This window comes from Lissotriton vulgaris, chromosome 8 (genome assembly GCF_964263255.1).
Source record: "Lissotriton vulgaris chromosome 8, aLisVul1.2, whole genome shotgun sequence".
NCBI classification, from domain to species: Eukaryota; Metazoa; Chordata; class Amphibia; order Caudata; family Salamandridae; genus Lissotriton; species Lissotriton vulgaris.
In genome coordinates this window covers 1,133,645,141-1,133,658,213 of record NC_141696.1, presented here as the reverse complement: position 1 = coordinate 1,133,658,213, position 13,073 = coordinate 1,133,645,141, and the positions used below count along the sequence as shown (strand labels likewise).

Genomic DNA, 13,073 nt, shown 5'->3' with positions numbered 1-13,073 from the left:
AGGACACAATTAAGAGCCTAGGGATTTGGCTGGATAAGGCGCTCACCTTCAACTTCCAAGCAGTCAAACTCTCCGCCACCTGCTTCGGTATACTCCGGCTCATTCGTAAAATCCTTCCCCTCCTTCTGTTTAAGGCAAGACAAGATCATGATTCAGGGCCTTATCCTCCCCGTCTGGACTTTGGACATGCCCTCTACCTGGGGGCCCCCTAATCAACCCTAAACAAGCTCCAGGTCATCCAGAATTGTGCCACACGAACCCTCCTCCAGATTCCCTGTCGCCTCTCCGTAAAATCAGAACTAAGAGACCTCCACTGGCTCCCAATTGGGAACAGAATCGAATTTAAGAGCATGTGCATTGCACACCCTGCCTTCTTGAGAAAGGGGGCCATCATCAATCACTCCCTGATCTCCCCCCTACCACCCAAGCAGGCAGCTTAGATCCGCCCCTGCCTTCCGAGTCACAGTACCCAAGATTCGGAGAGCCAGGTGTGGGGGCCGAATGTTCTCCTTTAACTCAGCAGGACTGTGGAATTCCCTTCCCTTCTCCTCCGATCAGAGCCCAACCTGTTATCTTTTCGAAAAAAGTTAAAACCCTACTATTCAATAAATAAAGTCAGTTCCATTTCTCAAGTACACACGCCAGTCCACAGCGATAGGACGCCTCAGGGTAGCTATCTCGCTCTATAAAAACCACTTCCATTCCATTCCATTCCTTGAAATACAAACTAGCATTTTCGTAGCTCCATATACTGTCAGCTTGTTGTTGATTTGCAGCTCACATCTCAATCAGTGAATCATAGTTTCAAGTTTATTCTAATACCAATAAGCCTCATTGTTGGAGCAGAGAATAAAACAATGTGTATTCCATTCCTTTTCAGTTTGAGGTTGAAAATCATTATTCTTAGGATAACATTTGGTCTCCATGAATAACAGACAGAATAGACAAGGCAGTAACAGTTGAAAAGACAGATGGGGTTGTATAGATAGAGTTACACAAACAGACATTTTGTGATCAAGGCTACTTTTAGACAAAATACGTTGAGGTTTATATTTTTCAGCTCGGCATTATTAAAAAAAATTGACTGCAAGCTTCCGTAGGAAAATCGTTTTTTGTTTGGCACTGTTTGACGACTCTTCACAAAATGTTGAAAAATAGTTTGCCAGTCACTTCAGCTGCTGTCTGGAAAGTTTACAGGTCATCAATCACGAGGGGAAGGCGAATAAAAAGGTGTCCCAAAACACATTCTCCCCATGCAATTTCCCATAGGGATATTAAACATGATTATAGCTGGACAAGCTCATAGGAACTACATTAAATTTGGCACAAACCTCGATCTTGGTCTAAAAAACCAGCCCTTGTAATTTGGTGTATTTCTTTTCAGTAGTTTTGGAGTTATTAAAGTAAAAAGATTTAAGTATATCTAGAGACGTGGATCCGCCGCGGATCTGGGCAGATTCATGTGCCAACAGCAAGGCTGTGATTGGTTGACCTCAAACAGAGAGGAAAGTTATGGCTGCCATTCTGTTAATCAGGACTTAGTTTCCAGCGGGGAAAATAAAGTTGAAGTGATTCAAGTAGTCATGGTAGAAGTACACTGGCCTCATGGGACTAATGGCGGTGTCTGTGAGGAACCCCTCATAAGTAAGAAATTGTCTAAAATCCTTTTTATTTTTTTTAGGCGCCCAAGGATCCGCGGATCCAGACCCCAATAAAAAAAAAAACATTCACAGACCCACACACTCGCTCACACCCACACAACCATTTGCGCACCCCTTAACACACCAACACAACCACTCACACACCTCTTGACACACCCATACAGCCACTCACACACCCACTCCAACCCACATTCAGTCACACACACACCCACAGAGAGACACACACACACACACGCATGCAACAGGGACATTATAGTTAGGAAATACAATTTTAAAAACCTTGAAAATTCCCTGAAAAAAAACCAAAGGTTACAGGTATGTTCTAATTAAACCAAAGGATTGTTATAGTTAGTTACACACACAAAACCACGGAAATTCTGCAGTTATAGTTATCTCAAGTAACTATGACTTGTGCCCTGGGGTACCTATAACTCACGCCCTTGCCATGCACTGCCAATTACCCCACATATTACATCACTCATCATGGCATCTTCTATGACATCATTGATAATATCACTGCAACATTTGCAATGACATTACTGATGAGAAAACTGTGCTTGGTGGGGGCAAGAGTTATAGTTACTTGAGATAACTATACCTGCTTATTTCTGTGTTTTTTGTGTGTGTGTAAAATCTGAACCAAACTTGAACGTCCCTGTAACCTTTGGTATTTTCAGTGGGGTGTGTATTTACACACATAAACACACACACTTTTGGCTATGTTCACTACGAGGAATGGGATTGAACTCTTGCACATGTACACATTCATTTCGAAAATAATCTAGGTCAGTGTTCGTTGGCCTATTTTGGTTTTCATTTCATTTTTCTCTTTATTTTTTCATTTATTCGTTTTCCCCTAACATATAAATACCACCTTTAGAAATTTCTACTTTTTATTCCTTTTCCATTTTTAATGACTATTGGATATTTTTCCCCAAAAATGCAGGCTTGCCAAGGGCAGACTTAGTAGTTTTGCCATTACTTGTTTCTTTACAGTTGAAGCCTTCTGTGTCCTTCTGTTTCCTCTTCCATCTCCTTTTCTTTGATTTAAGTTTCCCAGATTCTCTTCGCCTACACTTTTCAATATTGTTTTTACTACTAAACATTTCTATTTGGGGTTGACCTGTTTCACGCACGATGTATTGACAAATTCGCAGAGTTCGCGTTATCTCGGTCCCGGTAAACGGCACTGGGATGGAGGTAACAAATCCCACCATGTTATAATAACCTCTAGGTTCACTCGCGTAGCTAGGGGGGGGGGGCGGCCCGCACCAGGCGGCACTATTTTCAGGGCGGCGGCCGTGCGTCTCTGGCCCGTTGCGGCGGCCTTTATTATTTGTTTGGGGACTTTCAATGACACAGTGTACCCAAATACATTATAAAGGCCACCGCAACGGGCCAGTGCCGCGTGGCCGCTATTTGATGCTTTTTGAAGTGCAAGCCTTGCGTGCCCTGGCCTAGCCTCAGCCGCGTTCAGAAGCTGAGCCTCAGATTTAAATCAGCCCCTCTTCTTGCGCGCTCGCCATTGGCTCCGCCCTTTGCCCGTCAACGATGCCCCTACTTAGATGGTGGTGCTGTTTTATGAGCGTGACCGATCCTGGGTGCGGAAGTGTGTAGTGCAGGGTCATGGAGCGCCGCAGCCTGCTCTCACTGCTCGCCCTGTGTCTCTGCAAGGGAGGTAAGTGTGCGATGGACTTAACTTCCATCAAGCCGCTCTTCACAGTTAACGTGGACCACAGGGTAAGAAGCTAATGATTCCGTGCTTCAGGATGTTTTACAGTTGTAACGCTTTAACTCTCGATTGTATCCATGGGTACTAGGACTTGAACAAGAAGCAGAAACTGCAGATGCTTTTTAGATGTGGGTGTTAACTTCTGTAGCAGTCTCTGATCTTGCTAGAATAATAAACTTCCTCAACCATTGTCTGGCCTGCCCTCCACAGGACTGCCACTGATGTGGGCAGTACAGCCCTTCACGAGGAGATCACTTCTTCTAATCGAAATATCTATTGTCTGTCTGAGGGGCAGGCTTGTGTGTGAAGCTACAGGTCTGCTCCAGCATTAGGAACGGGGATCAGAACTGGACCTTTTCACATCAGTATTCTCGAGCCTTTCCTGTGGGCACCGTGTTAAGAAAACCTTGATGGTGCGAGGTAGCCTTTAATCCCAGAAACAAGTAAATATTTGAGTGTGCAAAAACTTTTATTGTGTGAACTTTCGGTTGCCAAGTTCAGTAGATTGCACAGTTTCTTCATGTGGAGGCGGGGAGAGGGAGAGTCTTCACACTAGCCTGGTGCCACTCTGAGGGAGAAGACCTTCTATAACGTAAAGGGCTCGGTGTACTGTGAAGAGGACTACTTGGTGAGTACTTTGTAAGGCCGCCATGTTAAGTGATTAATGAGGATTGCGTGGTGTGTGTGTTTTAAGAGGATAGCCTATGTGAGGATTCCTTGGTGAGTGGTGTGTGAGCGACTTGGTGATTGATATGTAAGAAATCAATGTATGTCAAACCTAGGACACAATATCCTGACACAAAAAGACGGTCAAAAGTATTAAAAGCAAAAACCGTTTATGTAGTTATAATATAATGACACAAACATAAAGTAAAAATATAACAGCAAAATATAGTGATTACAAACATCAGCTACCAAAATCTAGGCTACCAAAATATATTTCTGAAAAACAATGGCTTTCACCATAATATTGATTACAATATTAGTGTACAAAAAAATTGAATAAAGTACTTGAAAAATCCATATAATATGGTACACATGTAAATATGTAGTTTTTAAATTATATTTTCGAATATTTTTCCAAGCATACCAAATATAATTTTTTTAATATACAATCTCTAAAATGTACTAATTTATGTTGCATGTTTTTATTCAACCCCAGCGTGTTGCTCTTGTCTTCATTGCTTAATGGTATTTTCATGAAGGTGTCACTCATTGTCATTGAAATATCACTCTAGTGGCAGGTTTCATTTGTGTGAGTTAGCGCAGGTGGTTAATATTATAGCTGCCAAGTATTCGCATTGCTAATGTGACATTTTCATTGATGTAGTGACTTATGAAAGACATTCCACAGCGAAATGTGACACTTCAAAAACATTTTATACTGTGTTAAAACAATGAGTTGCATATTCATTGTGCTTTAAGTCATAGGCTGGGACATCGTAGCACTTTAAATACATAAGTCGTTAACCACCACTCCTTACCCACCACCACCATTACCACCACCAGGAATCTATCCCTTTACTGTCTGGTTACACTCATCTGTAGTGCCTGAATTAATCAATAAAATATTATAATGCAAACAAATGCATTTCCTACTGATTACTTTGATTTATCTTGAAACATACAGTGTGCCTTTTATTTTATATGCTGTTACCTGAAGGTGAAGACAATCGGAACTTGGGACAGAATAAACCTATTTTGTCCTTCCAGCTTTGTTTTTAACTTATTGCCACGCCCACTCCTCTTCCCCCTCATCCGGCCTGGTACTGCCCCAACTGCAGAACTCAAGTTAGTCTAGTGATCAGGTGCATTGGACTCACCTGTAGTATCCTAAAGGTGCTGCCAGCGGAATTGTGTGGTGGACCGGTCTGCAGACATTGCTGAGGTCATGGATGGAGCAGATAGGGGACAAGGGTCCTGCACAAGCTGTGATATTATGAGTGAGATGTCACAAACAGGGTAGCTAGAACTGATGTAAGTTTTGGGTTTCCTTCTGCTTTTCCTTCAGCGGCATAGCTAGGTGGGGGCCGTCCGCCCCAGGCGGCACTATTTTGGGGACGGGGGCTGTCGAGCCCTGGGATGTGTCATGTATGTGCATGTAACCAAATGGCATGTCCGGGGTGCCCTAATCCTACTGAAACGCTGGGACACTTCCTGTTTGCCTGTAGAGCATACAAGGGGGCAAGGAAAAGATGGCTACGTCCAGTATGCAGAGAATTGGGGACACGGCAGTGTTCAGTGGCTCTTCGCATTTTGACAACGGACACTTCCTCAATGTTGATAATTGCTGGGCTTGCAATATTTCTGGGAAGTGCATGGCAAATACGATCTAAGCTGGTGCGATTGAGTACTGGGTAGTCATTCAAATCCTGTTAAATTGTTCGAATTAGCACTTTACCTCCTAGCACCCTTTTTTCTTTTGCTGTGACGTACTCATTTGGGTTCCTCTCCTTTTTTACTAATCTGGAATTTTTAGAAAAACCTATTTTTTAAACAAAATTTATATTGAATACTTTTAGCAACTTTTATCCCTTTTATGATGTAATAGTTTTTAATTCAATTTATGATGTATTTACTTTTATGATACTTTGCTATCGAATAAAGTACTACAACAACAACAGCATGTAACTTGCATGATCAAGGTAACTATTTGCGGCGATACTACGTGTCACTCGGACCTCTTTCAGGTGCTCGCTGTCCGTTTTCCCCAGCACCCACCCAGGGGGGCGGCAATCTGAAGGATAGCCCCGGGCGCCACAAGCTCTAGCTACGCCGTTGTCTAGGTTGGTTATATCATCTGATGCCAGGGGTTAGTTGCTCGGGTAATAATATATGAGGACATGAGTTGTGGGAAGAATAATGACCAGATCCCCCCCAAAAAAGAACTTACGAATAGACAATCTTTACTCCTCCTTTTAGACCACCTTCAAATGTCCCTTTTCCTCTGCCACCCGCGAGTACCTGAGCTTTCACGACAAGATCCTTGGAACCTAAAAAAAAAAAAAAAAGAAGGGAACACGTAACTAAATATAAGATTTACGATCTAAAGATATGCTAAAACACCCAGCGCGAGTCATCAACAGCGATTCAGAAAGGGAAAACAACAAGACACTTCACACTGACCTTTTCAGAGCAGTAATAAACACGAAAAATGAAGCACAAGTGCTCCGCGGACTGAAGGCCACAGCACAGACAGTTCTTAGGTACCAGTTGTTGATGGAGTGACGAGGCCAGCTTTGGTCTGCAGTGCGTTGTGGTTCCATGTATCCTCACTTACTTAGGCATTGCCGTTGGGACCTGCCCCCATGTCAGCAACTCATGTATTAAAGCTAACTGCACTAGAGCACCCTGGATCGTGTAGACCTATGCCTATAACGCTTCCAATGGGGGAAATGTATTTATTATCAACTTCATATAGCAAGGACTACACCCAATAAGTGACAACGCTCATTACACTGAGTCCGTTTATATGTTACATGTTCCAAAACATGCTCATTGCGTAAATATATATAAAGTAGGAAAGCAGACATTTAAACCGAATATGCACATTCCAGATACGTAGAATTGGGGCTTGATACAAATAATGTGACAAAAATAACATCACAATCAACAAGAAGGTAAATAGAATGACACACACAGAAATGAGGTGAATAAACAATGCATAAACAAAGAGACTTTAATCAGCCATTGATACTTAATCACTTGTATCATCCATAGACAGGGAGTCTATGGAAACTCATGTGTGAACACATTCTATAATTAAAACTGGATAAAGAGACTTTTCAGCTCTTATTTTTAGTTTCTTAGGGGTTGTCCAACTGTCTATCGATGCGATCCAGACAATGGGTGAACTCCTCAATAAGGACGGCTTTAGGGTCTCTGTATCTTCTTTTTCTCTATATCTATATATATTTCCTGCAGGAAGAGAATGACCAGAGTCCACTAGGAATTGGATGACTATCTTCCTCTGGGATGAAGGGTTTAATATATCTCACTATTGTCTGAGATAACATTGGGCGCATTTGACCAAAGAGATTGGGTGCAACTGTAGATTCAGATTCTAGTGACCATGGTTCGGGAGGAGATCTAAAGGAACCTACTTTCATGCAAACAGAGATTGAGATAATGAGCATTAGCCATGATAGAATGTCAGCCAGGACCTGGGAAATGAGTTCAGCGTTGTTTACTATGTTGAGTACAAACCATATAAAAATGATCTGAAATGTAAGAATACTTGAGAGAAGAGGGTAATCGTTCCATATGAAGATTAATAAGACGGAGATAAAAATGGACCTTCATGAGTTGGTGTGGTGCAGTACAGAGGCATCTGAGGGTTTCCCAATTTTATAGGCTGAAATCATTTTTAAAGGCTAGACAAGATCCAAATGAGTACTGAACCAATCAGCCACATTATATACTCAAGGATTCTCAGTAGAGCCCAGTGATTCACCATGTCAAATGTGTTGGCAGGGCCAGGACGATGCGGAGGCAAGAGCTGCCTTTGCCTAGAATGGGAAGGCTATTGCTGCTAGTCATTAGGATTGTGGCTTGCGCGCTGCATCCGGACCAGAAACCAGACAGCAGCTTGTTTAAGCTATAAAGAATTTGGTTGAAGCCTCCACGCAGCGGTCCAGGAAGCTCAGACGGTAAGATAAAGACCAGGCCGACGTTATTCAGATCTTTACATGTTGCTCCTGCTTTTTCAAAAGCAATGACATCCACCATACTCTTAAAAAGCCTGGAACTGTACCCTATGACAGGAAAGTGTTGGGCGGGTTTAAACAGTCGGGATGATGGTATAGCTCATTTCTTTAAGTAGTATAGCTGATAGGTGTGCTAGAAAAAGTTAGAAAGGGATAGTCTAGGCAATGGTGCTGAGCAATTTTATTAAGAGATTCACTTTAAGAAAGAATAACTGACCTGAAATATTATCAGTAGTGACATTTTTTCACAATATCCTAAATGAGGCTGCATATTTCTCGCATTTTTCTTTGGTAAGGTTGGCGTTTGCTGAAAGCTTTGGGTAGATTTTTGAACATGATTTTTTTTTGGGGGGGGGGCAGTCAATCTCCATTCTGAGGTAAGTAGATTTGGTTTTGAAAATACACGGTTTGTATTTCCATCACTCAAATGTAAGTTGTGGAAAGATTTCGGTGGAGGTATTTTTGCACAATAATGTTCTGTCACCCCAAGCACACTGTTTTCCTCATTTAGATCTTTTGAGTACCACTTTTCAGAGTTCTTCCACTTCAGTTTTTCTGAGGCTAATGTATCCACAATTCCGGTCATGACCTGAGAGTATTGGGTTCTAAGTTAGTCACTTCTTGGATCAGTGAGATGGATTTTGAGGACAAAGCTTTCGCTGTCTCTGCCAGATAGGCTGATCAATGTTTCTAATATCTCTAAACAATGGGTTGGCTTATAGTCCCTTCTTTGACAGAAAGGAGAGAATGGTATGATCTGGCCAGTCTAAAATAATAAGCGCCTCAGTATTAAGCATCACTTCCCATGCGGTGAGGTCTAGAATGGAGCCATGTGAATGGACGGGAAGTGGACCCAAATGAGTAAGGTTATCATAGAGTATAAATAAGGAAAGCTGCAATACAGCCAACTGACGTCTTTGGATCAGTCAAATGTGAATGGAAATCACCCAGAATAACAGTTACCATAAAGATCAACATTCTTGTAAACATCTCAACTAGCACTACAAAGTGGCTCTCTTTCACACGCTAAAGTTATAGAAATTAACAATATAAATAAAAGGTTTCTCCCTAAAAGTAGTGCTTTTAGGCGATGGATGATAGAGGACACATAGGTTAGTGGGGCACTGAAATGCTAAGAACTGGACATTTTGTGGGCTATTGCACTTTTTACCATGTTTGTGGATGACATGTCTCCCTATCCAAACATGGTGGAAGATAGAGTACTCTAGAAAGTTGTCCAGCAAAGACAGAAAGGAGTCAGCTATGTTTCGATGAGAAACAAATTATCAAGTTCATTTGTTGTGATGAGATTTGCAATTTCAAGACTACGCCAACATGCAGTTATATAGGAGGCACTTTAAGGACAACTGCATAGGTCGGTTCATAGTGGCTAATGTGGTTTTATTTCTATCATGTTCTTTAGAGGAGCTCCATTATTAGGATAAGCTAAGGGATGTTCACCCAGTGCTATCAACAACAGGGATGCAAGAGTCCTGTAGCGAATTATTGGAGGCAGTTTACTCATCATAGTTCCTAATTCCTGTTGAGAGGCATAGTGGTTCTGTCTGAGAACTGGTCTATATGCATCCAAAATGGTACCTATTCATCGGAGCCAGAGTGTGATGATTTGATAAGTATTTGAGTTTACCAGGGTTTTGGATGAAGGAAACCGTATATTCATGGGTTTTAAGGTAGTTCAAGAGAGCTCACAAAATATATAGACTACAAGCGGAAGTATGCCCACTGCTGTGGACTGAATAACCCGGTCACCCTTATGCATGAAGGTCATTTGCGACAACCACTGTAAGGCACTAATCGTTCCAGTATTTCCCAAATCAAGGGAACCTTTGCAGAAATAAGTTACAGGGCTTAGTACTACATCAAGAAAATAGACCTTCTGAACAGTCTATAAGCTTTACAAAGACAATGTGATTGATCCTGGAAGGTGTTTTTTCTAAAACAGAGGAGGGTCTAACAAGAGAAAGGGGTCTGAATAATCAGGCAACAACCAAGGGTACACATCATATTGAGAATGTAGATGATTAAATAACACAGACAAACCATGAGCTACAATTCATTCACATTGACATTACGCAGTCATATGTGGTTCAATTGGCTACTGAAAATGTGGGTAAAACTTCAACTTTTGGTAGCGAACAGCAAATAAATCCTAGGTTGTGAATAATGAAAAATCCTTCGCCTTTGGTTGCAGTACCATTCCTTTACAAAGTGAGTCCTCCATGAATTATCTCTGTTGATAGGTGCCTATTCAATATGGTTCTAGTGTTCACCGGGACACTAATTATTTTAAGAAGTCAATCACTGGCACATATTTTGGATCCCTACAATCATACAACCATAGCGTGAGACCATTCTGGATGCAAGTGTGAGAACTTCAATGAGAAAGGCTTAAAATAATTGGGGCAAGTCATTGCACAGAGGAGGGAAACAAGCACCTTCAACTCAGTCTGTGACCAAAAGTGCAAACAACCCACTTAGGCTCCACTATGACCCCAAATACAGTAGAAAAGCTGGTAGGAGTATAATATATATTTTAAATTATAATAAACCCTGGTTAAGTGGTCATTCACAAAAAGAACAATTGATGGACAGAATGCAGTACAATGTCATGCATTCACCCCAGTACAGAGATCTGGGCCTAAATTCATCGTTTTTTTGCTCACCATGCCATTCCAGTTTGGACCCAGCCATATGCAAATCAGTCTTGACCCTGCGCCCATTGGGAACAGTCCAGCCCGAACTGCCAGGCCAGGTCCTCCCTGGACCGGCAAACAAGCATCCTAGGACCAGATTCGGGCTTTCAGCCCTCGCTAGCCAGGATAGCTCGACTCCAGTGGCATGGAGAGCACGGGACACATGCCTGGGCATACTCGTTCCACTCAGGGTGACAAAGGCAAAAAGAACAATTGATGGACAGAATGCAGAACAATGTCATACATTCACCCCAGTACATAGATCGGTTTCTAAATCCATTGTTTTTCCGGTTCAGGAAAGATCTGCCTTGGCAGTTCGGGCTGGACTGTTCCCATGAGGCACAGGGTCAAGACTGATTTACGTATAGCTGGGTCTGAACTGAGGTGGCGAAGTGAGCTAATGAATGATGATGGATTCATCGCATATCTGTGACTGGGGGTGAGTGTCTGAAAAGTTTCAGCGCTCCGTCCGTCATCTCCTTGTGTTTGCTTTGTTCACCCTAAGTTGGCAGGGTATGCCCAGACGTGGGTCCCTTGCTCACTTTGCCACTGGATTCAAGCTAGCCTGGCTGATGAAGGGTGTTACCCAGAAACCGGTCCAGGATGCTTGTTTCCTGTTCAGGAAAGACCTGGCTTGGCAGTTCTGGCTGGACTGTTCCCATGAGGCACAGGGTCAAGCTTGATTTGCATATATCTGGGTCTCAACTGAGGTGGTGAAGTGAGCTAAAGAATGATGATGGATTCAACCCAGATATGTGACTAGGGGTGAGTGTCTGAAATGTTTCAGAGCTCCGTCCATCATCTCCTTGCTGAGTAGTTATTCAGTCATGCACTATGATATAAGACCCTTTACTCCACAGCCAAAAGTACATTTATCTACCTAGCACCATCAACAAAGACAAATGTAAGTTTTGTGCATGATTCACAATGTCATAGGTGAGCTAATACAAGCAAATTGTACTTTTCAGAGCATTCACCCCAGACTGTATTTCTCCCCCCATAAAAAGCTGGTGTAAACGTTTTTTAGGTCTCGGACCGTAGGCTGCGCTTGCGCCGTCTCGCTCCGAAGATTTAATGTTTTCTAGAGTGGGGCTTGAACCCGCCCTTCTTCTCCATTGGCTGGCTTCCTAAACGGAGGCCAGCCATTGGAGGAGAGGGGCATCACTCCGTTCAAGCCCCGTCTTTTTAAGATTCGGTGGCGTCTTTTTTCGCTTCTTTCTTGTTTTCTTTCTCTCCTCTTCCCATTGGCAGGAATTTTACCTTCCAGCCAATGGGAAGAGGAGAGAAAGAAAACCACGCCCGAATCAGAAAATGACTGTGCTTTCTCCGAGGCATTTCTGCCTCGCCTCGGAGAAACGTGGTTGTGTGGAGGGCTCCTCTCTTGCTTTTTGTAAACAACTGGACTTGCGCAGGTGTACACGCTGCTCTACAGTAAACGTTAAGCTATAATCTTGTTCCTTTTCTTCTTGTGCTTGGATAATGTTCTTTCAACTTTACAACTAACACTTGTGTTAGAATGTCGGTACTTTCCTGTCTCTTAGTTGCAGACCAAACGTTGTCTTTTCATAGCTGACCAGTGCAAGTTTAGTTTGCCTCTGTTGTACGCCAGCCTGTACGTACAATGCACAGCGACCATCTTGGATTGGGAGTGTTTTCCAACCATTCAATACAGTAGATTTGGGGAACCAAATTTTGTTTTACAACTCATAAACAAGGGTCTTTTCATTACCCACTGTGTGTGATGCTCTGTGTGTGTGATGCTCTGTGTGTGTGTGTGTGGCTCTGTGTGTGTATGTGGCTGTGTGTGTGTGTATGTGGCTGTGTGTGTGTGTATGTGGCTGTGTGTGTGTGTATGTGGCTGTGTGTGTGTGTGGCTGTGTGTGTGTGTGGCTGTGTGTGTGTGTGTGGCTGTGTGTGTGGGGGGGCTCTGTGTGTGGGGGGGCTCTGTGTGGGGGGGGCTCTGTGTGGGGGGGGAGCTCTGTGTGTGGGGGGGGCTCTGTGTGTGGGGGGCTCTGTGTGTGGGGGGGGGGGCTCTGTGTGTGGGGGGGCTCTGTGTGGGGGGGGGGGGCTCTGTGTGGGGGGGCTCTGTGTGTGGGGGGGCTCTGTGTGTGGGGGGGGCTCTGTGTGTGGGGGGGAGCTCTGTGTGTGGGGGGGAGCTCTGTGTGTGGGGGGGAGCTCTGTGTGTGGGGGGGGGCTCTGTGTGTGGGGGGCTCTGTGTGTGGGGGGCTCTGTGTGTGGGGGGCTCTGTGTGTGGGGGGCT

General features: G+C 43.4%; 1 protein-coding gene across 1 annotated transcript in view; it reads right to left on the bottom strand.

Annotated features, from left to right (window-relative positions):
- SUCLA2 (succinate-CoA ligase ADP-forming subunit beta) overlaps positions 1–13,073 on the bottom strand; it is a 431,233-nt gene that overhangs the window by 253,092 nt on the left and 165,068 nt on the right. The window contains exon 3 of the mRNA XM_086934991.1: positions 6,287–6,386. Coding sequence (XP_086791117.1) covers positions 6,287–6,386 — 100 coding nt within the window. The remainder of the gene's footprint in view (positions 1–6,286; positions 6,387–13,073) is intronic.